The sequence below is a fragment of the Notamacropus eugenii genome, chromosome 3, assembly GCF_028372415.1.
Source record: "Notamacropus eugenii isolate mMacEug1 chromosome 3, mMacEug1.pri_v2, whole genome shotgun sequence".
NCBI classification, from domain to species: Eukaryota; Metazoa; Chordata; class Mammalia; order Diprotodontia; family Macropodidae; genus Notamacropus; species Notamacropus eugenii.
In genome coordinates this window covers 327,371,569-327,386,910 of record NC_092874.1, presented here as the reverse complement: position 1 = coordinate 327,386,910, position 15,342 = coordinate 327,371,569, and the positions used below count along the sequence as shown (strand labels likewise).

Here is a 15,342-nt window from a genome sequence, read left to right as displayed (position 1 = left end):
CATTCTGTAGTTACGTACTCCTAAAACTGTAACTCACAAGCCCCAACCCACGGGGTTACTTTTTCTAGTCAGGAGTCACAATTAGTTAAAAAAACCCAAAAAGCATTAACTTAGATAGTGTACCAGGAATGGGTAGCTTCAAAACATTCACTGCCACAAACCTAGAGTGTACTCTCTCACAAAAATACACAGTGACCCTGGAAGAGTGGGCCTTAAAAGCAAACAAGAAGCAAGGCACACAGATAGCCAGGGTGACAAAGTCCTCTGATATTATAAGGCTATGACATCCTTTCTTTTCTCATGGCATTTTGATGGCACTCCCTTCTGGACTCAGTATCTTTGCTGGGCAGGTTGTTCAGTCAGTCTCTGTGTCTGATCCTTTCTGCAGCTCAACTTTGGATTGTAAAGGCTAGATCTCTCTTGAACCCAGACATCTCTTTTCTCAGCTGTCAGAGGTTATGCTCCTTGATCTGAGTCCTGCTCTCACCCTCTCAGGGCTGAATGTGTTGTCTCCTACTGAGGGAATAGCTCTGCTGCAAAAGACATGGCCACTGAAGAGAGAACTCCCATCCATAACCCTGCTGTGGCCTCTGTTACAAGCACAAGGATCATATGAAACTACTCCCAATCTCACTACTTTCAGGGCAGGCATTATTTTTAGATTTAGATTTTTTTAGGCATGGCCAAAATTCAGCCGGCTGATGGCTAGTAGCCCTTTCAATTCCTGCTGAAAAGTTTCTTCAGATTCTGTAGAGGGCATAGACATGTCTTTGTTGATACCTTGTTATCTGTTCTCCAATAATAGTATCTGGCTCTCTATGCACTATGTCTCCCCCCAGCTACACTGTTATCTATCTATTCCTTACCTTCTGGGTTTACATCAACAGGGTGGGAGGGGCAAAACTTCTCCCTACCTTTATGACGACAGAAAAAACGCATTCAAGGCTGGTGAAATGGCTATGCCAATTCTGTATGCCCATTTAAAGTTATTGAATGCTCTATATTTTATCTATCTATGCAGATTTTTTCTTCCTTTTACTCTCACATGTAAGGTGATGTTCACACAATTCCTTCTCTTGTGCTCTATGTATCCACAATGTGATAATTTAAGCAGTTTACTCCCAACATAACTCTGGAAGAGGGTATTATCTGATAAGAGCAGAGAGAAGGAATGAGAAATAAGTCTTCAAAGTATTATCTAATGATTTAGTTTCTGAGAAAATACTAAAAAGGTGAGAGGTGAGGACTTTTTTTTAAGCTAATTTCAGTATCTTTGAGAGTACAAACTGACAAAGAAAAATAAGACCTTCGACGGCGTATTAAAATCAATTCAGTGAAAAGTATGCAAACAAAGCAATCATGTTTTCCTGTTTTATAGCATTCCTTTTTAACTGGAGTCTACCACAGGCAGTTTTAAGTGGCATACTTTTTTGCAAATGAACAGTGACACAATCCAACCGTCAATAAACATTCTTCACCCCTTGTCCTCTGCACTTTCTGCATCCTTTCACACCGCTCCCACCAACAGATGTGATGAATTTTCAACTATACTACTGTGCTAGGTGGTACAGGGGATAGAAGGTCAGGCTTGGAGTCAAGAAGACTCATCTTCCTGAATTCCCTGGACAAATCATTTAATCCGGTTTGCCTAAGTTTCCTCATCTATAAAATGAGCTGGAGAAGGAAATGGCATACCACTCCAGTATCTTTGCTAAGAAAATCCCAAAAGGTGTCATGAAGAGTAAAATCCAAGTGAAACAACTGAACACCAGCTACCGGGATTGTTCAAAGATGTGAATTCATCTCTGAGAGGGGCTTTGGGAAAGGAAACTCTCTGCTAAGGATGATCACCACTCACTTGTAAATTATGATCTTGCAGAAGTACCTGAGAGTACTGAGAGGCTAAATACCCAATGCAGCATGGCTAGTATATTTTTAGAGGTAGGAGTTGAACCCTGATTATCTCAACTCTAAGGCTAACTCTCTTCCCCTCAGCAATGCTCCTTGCTTTCTATATCGCTGCCCTTAAATGTGTAAGAAAAATTATTTTGGTTTGCAATACTTAGAAATTTGTGCTTTGTAAAACTTGGTTACGTTGCACCTTTGTGAGGTCTGTGATAGGGTTGCCTTTTCATAAATGTGTCTGTCAGGCGTGGGTGTATCTTGAGTTTCCCCTACAATTCAGCAAAGAATTAAAATTAAGATTCAGATCTTGCTACAAGGATGCCCTTTAGATTTTTTTTACTTTACTTTAGTTAAGATATTTGCTCTCCTAGCTGATATGGCTATGTAGTGCACATTCAAGTCTGAGGAGAATGCCATTCAGTATGAAATAAATAGCTGGGACATAATAAAAGCACATCTGGAATGATGCGTGGAGCACCAGACTTAAATTAGGGGACCTGAGGTCAAATCTCACTTTGCTCGTGTGATTCTGGGCAGATCATTTAACCTCCATAAAGCTATACTTACATCTACAAAATATGAAAATAGTTGGAACAGATTATCTCTGAAGTCCCTCCCAGTTCTAGTTCATATGACTATTTTAAAAAATCACATGCAGAACTCAACAATAATGAGTGATTAAAAAAAACCCTTAAGAGTTTCACTACATAGAACTTTATAGTTTACAAAGATCCATCTGTCTCTTCTAAGTTTTACAAACACTCTGTACTAAAGAAACAATGCAAGCCTCATTCTCATCATTTTACAAATGAGAAAACTGAAGCACACACACACTGAGTAACTGACCCAAGGTGACACAGTTATTACAGATCAGAGCCAAGATTTGAAACTTTTCCTCAGAATGAATTCTATTTCCACTCCACTGCCTTCATCTTGTCCCCGCAAAGGCACCTTCAATAACAAATCTTCTAGGGTTATGTTAAGCATAAAGCCTACATGAGAGAGATGATAGAGATATGTTATATTAATGTTGTTAAAAAGCTTTTCATTATGCAAGGCTGAGAAAAAATGCTAAGTCCAAACTATCTGGCATAGTTTCTGAGTGAGAAAAAGAGAGGTACAGTCACAAAAGGAAATGCAGCGTGAGGCCTATTTCATCATCAGCTATCCCTGTGATCTGGACAATCTCACTGAGTGTCATGTGTGGAAGGAGTTTCTTCCAAACTTTAAGAAAGGGTTCTGAGATGACGTTAAGTATCTGTGAAAACGTAGCAATTCCTAACTTTATAACATGTCAAAAACAAGAGCTCAAAGTTTCCAGTGTCCAGAATCATCTATGGCTAAACCAAAGCATGACAACAGCATTAAAAGTTCCAAAAATTCAGAGTACATTAAAAAAGAAAGACAGGTTTTAGTATTTTTGTTTTTTGGTTCCTGGGAATCTGCTTTCTCCAATGGTAAACGCCAGCTCCCGTAAGTGGACAGGGATGGTCCAAAAAGCTGTGCTAAAAAAAGCAAAGCATGAATCTTTTCAGAAAGGTAAGATTCTTTCCTCACCTTTTAAAACTGCTTTTTCTTGTAGCAGATCTGGTAGCTCTTTGAAAAATGCCTGAACTGTCAGAAATGTTAGGTTCAGATGTTTTACTGCTCTGAACACTGGACTGAAGAATTACTCTGAAAAGTTGGAAAAAATAAAATCACATGAATTGTAACTGTTTTCAAATTGCTGACAGAAGTCATTTTTTTCCCCAGTATAAAACATATTTTCAATATGGACTGACGTTTCCAGAAACAAATTTGTTCACAGATGCTGAAGCATGTTTTACAGCATATGTCCTCTGTAATCAAAGGCATTCTTGATGTGTTATGTGCTGTCTATTAATCCCCCCTTTACAGGAGAAAGGTCAGGATTATCAGAATTCTTTTTTCCCTGACCTAGTGTGCTTTGAGGAATCTTGATGAGTCTTTGACTTTTAAATCAGCTCCCAAAAGAAAAAAGTCACCCCTATGTGTTTAAAGTTAATGAATCTTCTAGTGCCTAATGGTTTTTCAGTTACAAAAAGTAAAAAATCATGTCAGTTCTTCAAGACCAAGAAGTTTATAATCACTACAACTACAAACAGTAAGAAACAACTCAAAGCAGAGTTAGTTTAACTTCTCTTTGGCTATGATAACATTAAATAAGATGCTTTTTCATGACTTGAACATCCATTCAGCAAATTCAAGCCTCATTTGGATTATATCAATGATCTGTTACTATGCCTCCAAGTTCCTAATGAAATAAAAGTGTAATCCTTGGGTTTTTCCAAAGTAGGATAGGGTTAGAGACCAGCTAGATCTCTTATTTCATATGTATAGGGAATTTCCAGGTCAGGAAAATCCTTTTTCCAAAGCAGGTAGCACGTTCTCTGCAACTGAAAAGGCTTAGACTAAGAGTTGCCTAGATCACTGACATGTTAAGTGATTTGCTCAAGTATATGTCAGTATATATCAGAACCAGTATATGTCAGAACCAGGACTAGAACCCAGGTCTTGCAGGCTCTGAGATCAACTTTCTATACAAGAGGTTGCTCTGTCTCTCTATATTAGGCTACTATATCAAGGAAGCAAAAACAAAGTTATACATTTTGGGTCACCTTAAAGAACTTGGTTTCTTAATAAACAGTAAAAGGCAAACAAAAACCAAACATGTCTGACACTCACATAATTATGCCCATGGATTAGAAATGAGAAACCCAGACAAATTTCACATTTCATAATGGAAATAAACCATGTTTCACATTATTGTTGCAAGGCAACAGCAAAGAATGGAATGGTGGCTAAGAGAAGAAGGGAAGTGATTTTGAGTGCCCCTCATGGCACTGACCTCCACCAATAAACTGAGAGTCCCAGATTACTGGGCTTTGGGACTTGGACTACATTTTAAAAATCTAAACACCCAGGTCCACTCAAGCTGCTCAGCTCAAATACTGATGTTTGACAATAACTAAACTTGGATTGACTAGAGGAAAAGAAAGATTTCTTTTTTTCCACTTTTCACTTGCGCATTCTTACGATACTGTATCTTAATAATGATAATTTACAAGATTATTCATGTATTTTTTGACCGGACAGGTGATTTCATTGATATATGGAACTCTAGCTAAGGAAACTGCTACCAATTCAGATCAGCATCTTCTCTACAACTTACAGAAGCTGCCCAGGGCATTTAGAAATGTAATAACTTGCCTGAGACCAGAGATAGGACTTGTACTTGGTATGAAGTACGTCATGCTGCCTCTCTAGATTAGGATGCTTTTATAAATTATTTTCTGTGTCGAGCAACAACTACTGGTCAGGACACTGGTCGTCAATCCTAAGAATGTATTCTACCATTTCCTCCTCTAACTAATTCTGCATTGATAAAAACAAAATGATAATAATCCCTTATAATTTAATGATCCTAAGGTACAGCAGAACCCAGCTCCAATTTAAGTCCTACATTGGACAGTTTTGGCTTGTATACATTTTTTTTTTTTTGGTGGCTTCAGTTAATATTTAACCAAAGGGAGGTAGTCCCTTCATGACCCAGTAAAGATAAAGAACCCCTCCAACAAAGTTAGCACTTCTTTAACCACAGTCAAGGCAGCCAAGGTCATCAGCCAAAAGACTAACTCCCACTGCTACTGCTGACAGCATGTGTGCTTCGCTTATCACAGAATCATTAGAAATCTGGAAGAGTTTCCCAGGGATTAATTATCTAATCCACTCCATAACTGTGCCAAGATCATAACAGAAAAATCATGCTTTCTTCTTGACAGCTTTCGAGGACAGGACTGACATATTTGATGGCGGGGAAAACTGTTTTGTTTTTAATGGAGAAGACAGAGCATGAAATCATCCTTCAAATATTCAAAAGCTTGTTAAAATATCTCTCCTTCAGTCCTGAGGCAATGAGTTGTAAACAAATTAGCCAATAACCACCCTTCAATTGATTTGGAATTAGTCACAGTCAAGTCACCTGTGCTGAATGTTCTAGAAAAAAAAAAAATCCCAGGACATAGAACCATAATAGACAGTTAAACAGGGCATTACTGGTCTCAGCTGAGAAAGATTACTCAATTCATTCACTACCTGCCTATGCAAAGTAAGAAAATATTTAGTAGTACAAGTATGTGCAAAGCACATGAATAATAGTTTTGAATCATGTTACCTTTCTATGAAAAAATGAATCTTGGCTAATCAAGTTAGAAATTTTCCTCCACAAGTGAATTCATTTGGTGAACTCAACCAACAACCAATCAACCTAAAAAACATTTATAAAGCACCTACTATGTGCTAGGCACTGTGCTAAATGCTAGGTAATTTACCACATTATATGACTTTTCATCCTCACAGAATTTGTCATCATCAAAAGTCATTCATTAAATTCATACTTTATGCCACAGTCTTTGGAATTTACTATAGATCAGTGAAGTGAGAGAAAACAGGATACACCAAAATTAGGTCTCCTCAGAGTCATGTGTCACTCATCTTTTCCCTTAATTTCCACATTTATTAATTATATCTCTACAATCTCTCACATACTCATTCCCTTCCTCTTTACTGGCAATGCCGTAACTTTGATACAAACCTCTTAATTCCCCATTCTCTTCCCCTTCTGATCCACTCCTACTACCCCCAGACGAATCTCCCTTGTGCATAGATCTTGTTATATCCCAGCTCTCCTGAATATTATCTCATGACTCCTTATTGACTACTGCCAAACTCTTTTACAGTCTCACTTTCAGTGCCCTTCAAAATCTGATGGCACCTTGCTTTTCCAGCCTCGTACTACTCCCCTCATGTGATGTAGCCCAGCTGAGCTGCTGTCTCTGCATACCTACTGCATTTTTTTTTTGCCTCCAAAACTTTGCTCATGCTGTTCCCTATCATGCCTGGGATAGAAATCCTTACTTACCCCCATCTCTCCTGGTCTATCCTGGATGGAAGCCTATCCATCTTTTACAGTCAAAGTCTAATGCCACTTCCAAGAAGCCTCCTCTGGTCCTCTCAAATGGTAATGACTTTTATTCCTTCAGAATATGATTTGTGTCCTGATACACTTATGCTTTGTTATGAACTACAATTTTTTGTGTGTATGTTACTACTCCCTCACTAGACTACAAGACCCATGAGGGCAGGGTCTGTGTCTTAGCCCATCATTGAGGTTCCTCCTAGCCCCTATCACAGCACATCACAACTACATTCGGCAAAATAGCATAATCTGATGAAATACAGTGTTTTCCTCTCACTCTCTTACATCTCTCAAATCAAGCTACTGACATTGCTTCATTAAATACAATACCTTTCAGATACACTTTCTCCCCTTCTACTGTCAAATCTTTCATCAAGATTCTGTTTTCCATGGCTTACATTTACAATCCCCTTCTCTTCTCACTGGTTCTCATATCTTTGAGCCTCTGTGAGCTCTGAAACTTTAAAGAATTTGCCAGCCTGAAAAGCAAAGTACTAGATGCCTTTCATGCCACAAAACTGAATATTTAGTGTGAAAGCCCTTGCTTCCAGGGGAGAAATCAAAGGCCTCATCCACCTGGCTATTCTGGTCACCTTAGAATATCCAAATATGAACAACACAGCAGGGAAAGAGCTGGTGTATCTGCCACCCTATTGAACCAAACTGAATCAAGAGAAATTTCTGAACAACCCTAAATGACGTTCAGGAAGATACTGAAGCAATCCAAGTTCCTAAAAGAAGGTTAAGTTATAGTCAGTATAGTTTCAGAGGTATTTTCTTTTATTCAAATACATTAAAAACTGATAACCCATGCATGCGACAAATATGATTTTCTACCTAGGATATCCCAATCTCTGCAATGTGGTAGGGTGAATAGAGAGCTGGTCTTAAAGCCAGAAAGGCCTGGGTTCAACTCTTACCTCTGACACCCACCTCCTGACTCTGTGACCCTGCTGGCATGAGGAAGTTTTAGTCTGCATGGATGGGTAAATGGAGTTCCTTCTATCAATAAAAGCCATCCTAATTTTTAAACATGCCAGACCACAGCATGCTGTTAAAAAAAATTACCTATCAGAAAATAGTAGATATGTTACTGATGGAATCAAATAGCCTCATCTGTCACGAAGATGGTGAGAAGACAGCTGCAGCAGGCAACACTATTTATTTTAGAGAACAGAGTCAACAGATAACAGAATGATGCAATCTAATTTTGATCCCTCACTCTGCTAGGATCCCCAAAGCAAGCAACTGTTGGGAACAAATGTGAAAAGAGATACCTCATACCAAAGAAAAAAACAAAGAGCCCACAGGGCTTAAGGATTTGCATTCAGTAAGAGGTAGTATAGGTACTAATCTTACAAACAGTAACTCCCAGTAGAACTTTCTAAGTTTATAAAACAACCATGAAAAGAGATAAAGTGCTGGATCTGGAATAAAATCTTGTTCAAACCCCTCTCTGATGCTTCCTATTTGTGTGAGCCTGGACAAGGCACACTCAGATGCTCACTTTCCTCCTCTGTAAAATGAAGGTAACAACGTACCTACGATGCCTCCCTGCAGACTTCTGTGATGTTCAAAGGTAAGGAAAGCACTCTGCAAACCTCATGATACTATACACATTTCAGTTAGTCTCTTAATTTTATAGAGGAAACAGTCTCCAAAAGGTTACTCTGACTTGGCCAGAGTCCTGTGTATAGTAAGTATCCACATGCTGGCTTCCCAATTTGGACCTCCAACCCCAGTGCTAAACTTCCCCTCTTGCCTCATAAATAAGTAACTGATGAAAGGAGATTAAGACCAATGATGGATGTGAAAAAATAACTCTATTTCTTGTACTATCTTTCATCTACTACAAAAAGAATAACTTACAACTCACCCTGTTGGAAATTTAAATAAACAAAAATAAAGATTGTAGTTGTCAGTAAAATACAGATGAAAATTCTAAAATATACACACACACACAGAGATAGTTCAAAATTAATCTAGAAATACCAAACAACAAAAAACCAGGAATGGTTATAAAAGACAAGAAGGTATGAAGAGAAGGCTCTTTCAAGATGAACTCTATGCCTCATCAAGTCTCTATAATAATAATTTAAAAGTTGCAGCTTGTGCCCTATATCCCTCTATCTATGGGACAGCTGAGAGAGGCTAATATGTCCATAAAATGCTCATCCTTCTTTGTGGAGATAAATGTTAAAAGTTATTTGTCACCTCTTTCCAATGAACCAGTCCTTGTAGAGTTAGCAAATATTCTGAAATCTTACAGTCTTCTAAGCATAAAGAAAAAGTACCTCCACAGGGAAAATATAACAGGTAGTATAACCTTATAACTGTGTATTAATGAAGCTTAATTAATTAAGCAGTAATATGTCTAGGAGAATGTCATAAACAAGAATACAATAAGTTTTTTTACTTTCAAGAATCAATGGGGAGAAATGGGATTTTCAAGATCTTTCTGATTTTCAAGATGAAAATGGAATTTCCAGTGCTTTAAAGTCATACTAAGCCCACTGAGTAGCAGATTTTATTCTTGGTTGAGGCAACCTTCTATTTCATCTTTGGAGCAGAAGATCTTGGCAAATCTTTTATAGGCTGGTCAGAAATCCTAGAGGAGGAATATCAGAGAAAATAGGAGAGAACTTCTCTTTACTGTCACTGAGGACTCTGGCATGAGTTCTTAGATTTTTTTCTTCCCAAATTATTCTTCTATAACAAAGAAGTCCTGACTCTTCTTGTCATGACTTTCCTTTTGAAGTTGATTTTCCAAGTGAACACTTAACTCCAATAATACATGTTTCAGAAAATTTTTATGAAAACAACTTTTTAAGGGAAGGATGGGAGAAGGAGGATGGTGGTGATGGTGGTGGAAAGCAGAAGTCACCATCACTCATAAAATAATGCTATAAAACTTGCCCCTTTCCTTCTTCTTTTGATTTGACAGAAAGTGTTGAGAAGCTGTATCTACTGCAATTCCCCAAAAGTGAGAGAAATAGAACATTTCTACAGGGGAAAGAAAACAACTAAAACTTAACAGAGGGGAAACACTAAGACTAAACTGTCATAATGGCTGGAAAACAGATTTTAAAAGACAAGATGAAGGGTACGCAATCACCATTTAATAAAACACCAGCAAGAGCATTTTTCTCATTGAACCGAAAAAGTGTGTAAACTAAAGAGTAAGTTCTCTAAGAGAAACTGCACACACATATTCTATAGAAGAAAATCAAAATGAAAAATAACTTCATTTGATGAATTATGGGATGAGATAAAAATGATCACTATCCTTATTTTTATTTCATTTATATTTCATTTTACTTCAAAGACAAAATCAAAAGATGGATCTTTTAAATGTCCTATATGTTACCATCCCCTTTGAACAGTCGACTTGAACAGTTTTTACCACACTCAAAAGAATCTTTTAAAAAATGCAAATCAAATTAAACCTTTACGATAAAGCTGGGAGAGGGGGAATATGGGTAAACACATGCATCATGAGAAACATACTGGACACCAAAAGTGAGTAATAGTAGAGAAATGGAATGGGACACTTACACAGTGGCTATCTGTCAAAGGGTCCTGATGGTTACTAGGTTCTTAAACCATCTAGACAGAATAGCAGGATGGGAAGAATGCAGTCACAAACAATCCACCAGATGACAATACTATAGAGTGCACAGGTCAGCACAGCTAGGATACATCTAGAAAGGGGTGGGGGAGGAAAAGAATAAACGTTCAAATTGGGAAGCAAAAACAAAAATTAAAAAAAATAAGCTGAATATGAATCTTAGCCCCATGGAAATCTGGGGTAAGGGGAAAGTAACGCAAAGAATAAAAGGAGCTCAATAGGATTTCAACATTTCTTATGAAAAAATAATTTTATCATTTTATTTGGAGCCAACATAAAAGTGAGAAGTAAACTAATTTCCAGAGGTCAGAAGAGAAAAAAAACACCAATAACTCAGAGAAAGAACACAATGTATAAGAGAGATGGATGGTATGGAAATGATATAAACTCAGTAATGCCAATCAATACCACCTGCTTTTTGACTTGAATTATATCATGTTTTTGTTTTGATTTGACAGTCAAAATGAATTTCTAACTGGGAAAATTAATTGTGTTAACTAATTCTATTTTATAATGACTTTGATCCTAGTTTCAGTCATAGTTATATAACTGAAATTCCAAGGTCTAATTCCTTTCTGCACCATTCCTCCCTCCCAGCAAAAAAAAAAAAAAAAAAAAAAAAAGTTTAACTATAGAATTATAGAAGAATTATATACAGAAACAGCACAGCCGTTGTTGATGTTTAAAGGCAGATCATTTGAAATGTGATTATTGTGCTACAATAATCACTGATTATATGAGATGTGGCAATATTAGTGAGACTGACTTCATAAACCACGCACACAAAATACTGCTCATTTGCTTTTAATTTATCTATCTTGTATGTGTTTAAGAATGGGAGCAATAAATGTATAGTGTTTTAGTAATATAGAATATTATATAAGCATGCACATTTTAGACATTAAGATATGAAGGAAGCATTTTGCTTTTCAAAATTTTCATTTTAATTTTCCTTAACTTATGATCCCTTGTGACCATCTAATATAATTTTGTTTCTTCAAAAAAATTATTTCCTACTGAATAATTTTTATCACAAGCTAAAGATCTCTTTTCAGCCTGAGCATTCTCAATCTAGAGGAAGCATGGACAGAAGGCTGAACTGGATCAAGGAAGATCTGAGTTCAAATTCTGCCTGATATTTACTAGCTATATGACCCTTAGCAAGTCACAATCTCTGAGTGCCTCAATAGCTCTTTAAGACAGAGGTGGGGAACCTGCAGAACTTCACAGAACACATCCCCTCAATAAAGGGATTTATTCTTTAAAACTTGGACTCAGTCAAAAGGCTGCACCCAAGGATCTGGAAGGTCACATGTGCCCATCTCTCCTCTAGGACACTTCTACCTACCTTTCTGGCCTTATTATATACATTAATCCCCTTCATAGTACCCTCCTCATTTCCTTCAAGGTTCAGTTCAAGTGTCACCTTTTCCATGACTTTCTTGTTTCTCATTGTCGCTAGCACCCTTTACCCAAAAATTATTGTGTACTTATTTTTCACAGTTGTGTGTGTGTTATCTTTCCCAATAGACTGTAAGCTCTTTGAGAGAAAATGTTTCATTTATCTCTGTATCTTCAGCACCTAGCAAAAAGTCTGACACAGAAAGTTACTTAGTAAAGGTCTATCGCCTGACTGATCAGAAAGATTGCAATTTGTCCTCGCAGAGGCAGTTTCCACGCAGCGTCAACATAGACTTGGAGATGGAACTCTAGAAGTCATCTAGTGAAATCCCTCATTCTGCAGAAAAAGAAAGAGGCTCAGAGCAACACAGACCAAATCACAGAATCCGTGTGTGCTTTGTGGTGTGCTGCCTCTCAGTTTATTGGCCTGGAAACTCTCAGAAAGACTAGTCCATTTCTTAGTAACCCACAGTTATCTCAAACGGCTCTAATAAAAATAACAGAGGCTAAATAAAACTAATGTGGAGACGAAGAGACTTGCCCAAAGTGATATGTGTAGTTAATGGCAGAAGTAATGAACTTAACCCGATTCTCAGTTCAGGGCTCCACATTACCTCAGCAGAATGATGCCCATGTTTGTTGGAAAAGGACTTTTCTGGAAGCTAAAATTTATTGTTAAGGAGGCCATCTCAAGCCTTCCTCTCCTCCTAATTCCAATGAGGCTGTCTTCAGAATAAGAAAACAAAGTGATGGTCATAATAGAAATCAAGGAGTTAAATAAGCAGGAGGTTATAATGTAGCAAGACGACAGAAGGCAAGATTGGTTACAGGTAGTCTGAGGTGTGAAACACCCAACTAAGGGCTTAAGAGTATTTTATAATTCTGCTTTTTTGTTTCAACACATATCTGTGGAATCTCTATTGCACAGGACACTGTGCTAGCTTTTGTAGGAGAAGCCAAAAAACACAGAAAAAAAAGTGCCACAGTTTTTAACTTTTAGAAACTTACGATCTTGTCTGTATATTTTTGAGTTCAGTTTCCCCAAAGAAAAAAATAGCCTAATCTACTATCTACAACTGAATTAGGGATCCCCTGATAACACTGGGACTTGGCAAGTATGGATAAGGAGTCAATAAAAGTGAGGTTGGAACCGTTAATTGTTATCTCTTTGAAGTGTTTAAGTTAGATTTAAGCCCAAAGGCATCTAAGCAAAGTAAGGGTTAGATGGTGTTTAGATGGAGAGAGATGCTCAGTCTGGCAAAAGGCAAGTAACAAGTTATTAGTTTTATTCAATATTTTTCTTCTGCTTTTGCTTGTTTCCTGCATCCTACATCGTCCATCCCATTGTGAGCCCAGGGAACTACACACACATTCAGATGAAAAGAATCTAACCCCTGCAGACCATATATAATCCCCACGGAAGACTGTAAGAAATAAAGGCTTTTGATAATGTTCAGACAGTTCCTTTTTATTTTCACTCAGTGATTCCTCTTTTACTTCATCACATAACTCTGCCATCACGAGATTGTCTTCTGTCTCCACCTGCAGTCTTTGGTACAGAAGGAAGTAAATATTTCAAGCCCTATGTGTTTTTAGACAGTTTGAACTCTTGTAGGGAAACATGAGTACAAATGAATCCTGGGACTCAGTCAGAAAATCCTGATTAACTGGTACCTTACTTTTATTAAGCAGATCTTATCCCTTCTTGCCAGAAATTGACTTTAAAAAGGGGCAAATCTCAAGAACAACTCTAATAGACTCATTTAAAAAAATAAAAATTGGTCATGTCCTGGGATAAGGAAAGCCTCTGTTTAGTTTCATATTCTCTTCCCACACCTGTATCATTAAAAATGAGACCAATAATGGTCTCCTTGAGGCACTGTGAGACCTTAAAATCATCCAGGATTCAATTATGTCTCATATGCAGTATTTTATACACCACTGAAATCCTCTTCAGATGCCTCATTGTAGTGTGTAGGTGATGTTGGGTTCTCATTATGCTAGCCAATCACAAGGTCGGGGGAGAGAAGCCCTACTATGCTCTAAAGGACATGAATGCAAACCTAGTAAAGAACTAGACGGATATTATTTAAGGACTAAACTAGCTATATTTGGAAATTTGTCATCAGGTTGATTGTAAGATGACAGCATTTTTGGCCACAGTACCTCTCAAAGACTGTCTAATATTTTAGAGAGAGGTTGCAATTGGTTATCGGTGGAAAAAGAACCTACACTAGTGAATTATTAATCCCTAAAGTAATTAATCCCTGGAGTATTAAAGTAATACTGAATAAGACAATGAATAATAATTTAAAAATATTTTCAATAAGAGTTGAAAGAAGAAAGGTATTTAGAACTAGGAATTAATCAGAAAAAATTTCCCCAAATACACCATTTCACAAGTATTCTAGTTAACAGATTTTATTGTAATTGTATAGCAACTGGCTGCTTGAGGAGTATCAAGGGCTGCCTGGAAACCTCACTCTGGAAGGTTACCTTTGAGGTCCATATGGCATTATTGGTAAAATGGGATGATAGTGAAATATTTCTGGTAATTATTTGGATAGTAGCAAAGGCTACTATGTCTTATGGGGAATTCTACTTTAGAATTTCTAGTGGTGAACACAACATAAAACCAATATTAAGAAAAATCTGATCCATTTGTACATGTGTGTGTATATATAAAAGATCATTATATCTATGATCTATATCACATCTATTTGGTGTGAAGTCTTCAAAAAAGAGAAAATACTATGGGGATCTTAAAAATGGGAAAGGAAAACTATAACAGACAGCTTGTATGTTGGTTTGTTTTGCATCCTTGATCTTGCACATCACTCCACTCTCTGGTTACCACAAACAATAATGGTTTAGCCTGGAGAGCTCAACCCAAGAAGTATTAGGACCCCAATGAGATCAGAGGTGGCCTACAAGGTTAAGATGTCCAGACTTCAACCTCACTTGCTTTCATCTTTTACTTTCTAGGCAAGGACAATACTTGGTACTGTGCTCTTACGATGCACTGGGAAGGTAGAGTTCTGCCACTATTTCTGCCATATTAGAAGGACTGAACAATATAGATTACAGGCTTAAAGAAAATGTCTACAATAATCAAAGTTGTCTCCTTCCCTTACCAATGGTAGAATCTTCGATGATTCTGAAAGTAATTTCTGAGAGAAATTTCATGTGCATATACAAGATTTTACACTAAGCCAACTCCAATTTATTATTTCCCTACATTTAGGCAAGAATGCTAACTGCATTTCAGTTGACTATGATTTTTTTTGCAGCTCTAGCACACCCACACGCATACACACACACACACACACACACACGCACACTACTTTGTACCAAGTTAAAAAGGACATGTGGATACAGATTAACCAATTATCCAGGGTTTCACAAAGCTTAG

General features: G+C 37.3%; 1 protein-coding gene across 14 annotated transcripts in view; it reads right to left on the bottom strand.

Moving 5' to 3' along the window:
- CDC14B (cell division cycle 14B) overlaps positions 1 to 15,342 on the bottom strand; it is a 141,496-nt gene that overhangs the window by 5,660 nt on the left and 120,494 nt on the right. For 4 of the 14 annotated variants that reach the window (XM_072596885.1, XM_072596877.1, XM_072596871.1 and 1 more), the window contains one exon: positions 3,463 to 3,579. The exons of 4 other annotated variants lie outside the window; for them this stretch is intronic. In XM_072596885.1, coding sequence (XP_072452986.1) covers positions 3,463 to 3,579 — 117 coding nt within the window. Of the gene's footprint in view, positions 1 to 3,462; positions 3,580 to 10,456; positions 10,603 to 13,030; positions 13,480 to 15,342 lie in introns of those variants that run through there. 6 more of the 14 variants (XM_072596880.1, XM_072596884.1, XM_072596873.1 and 3 more) reach the window with 4 other exon arrangements.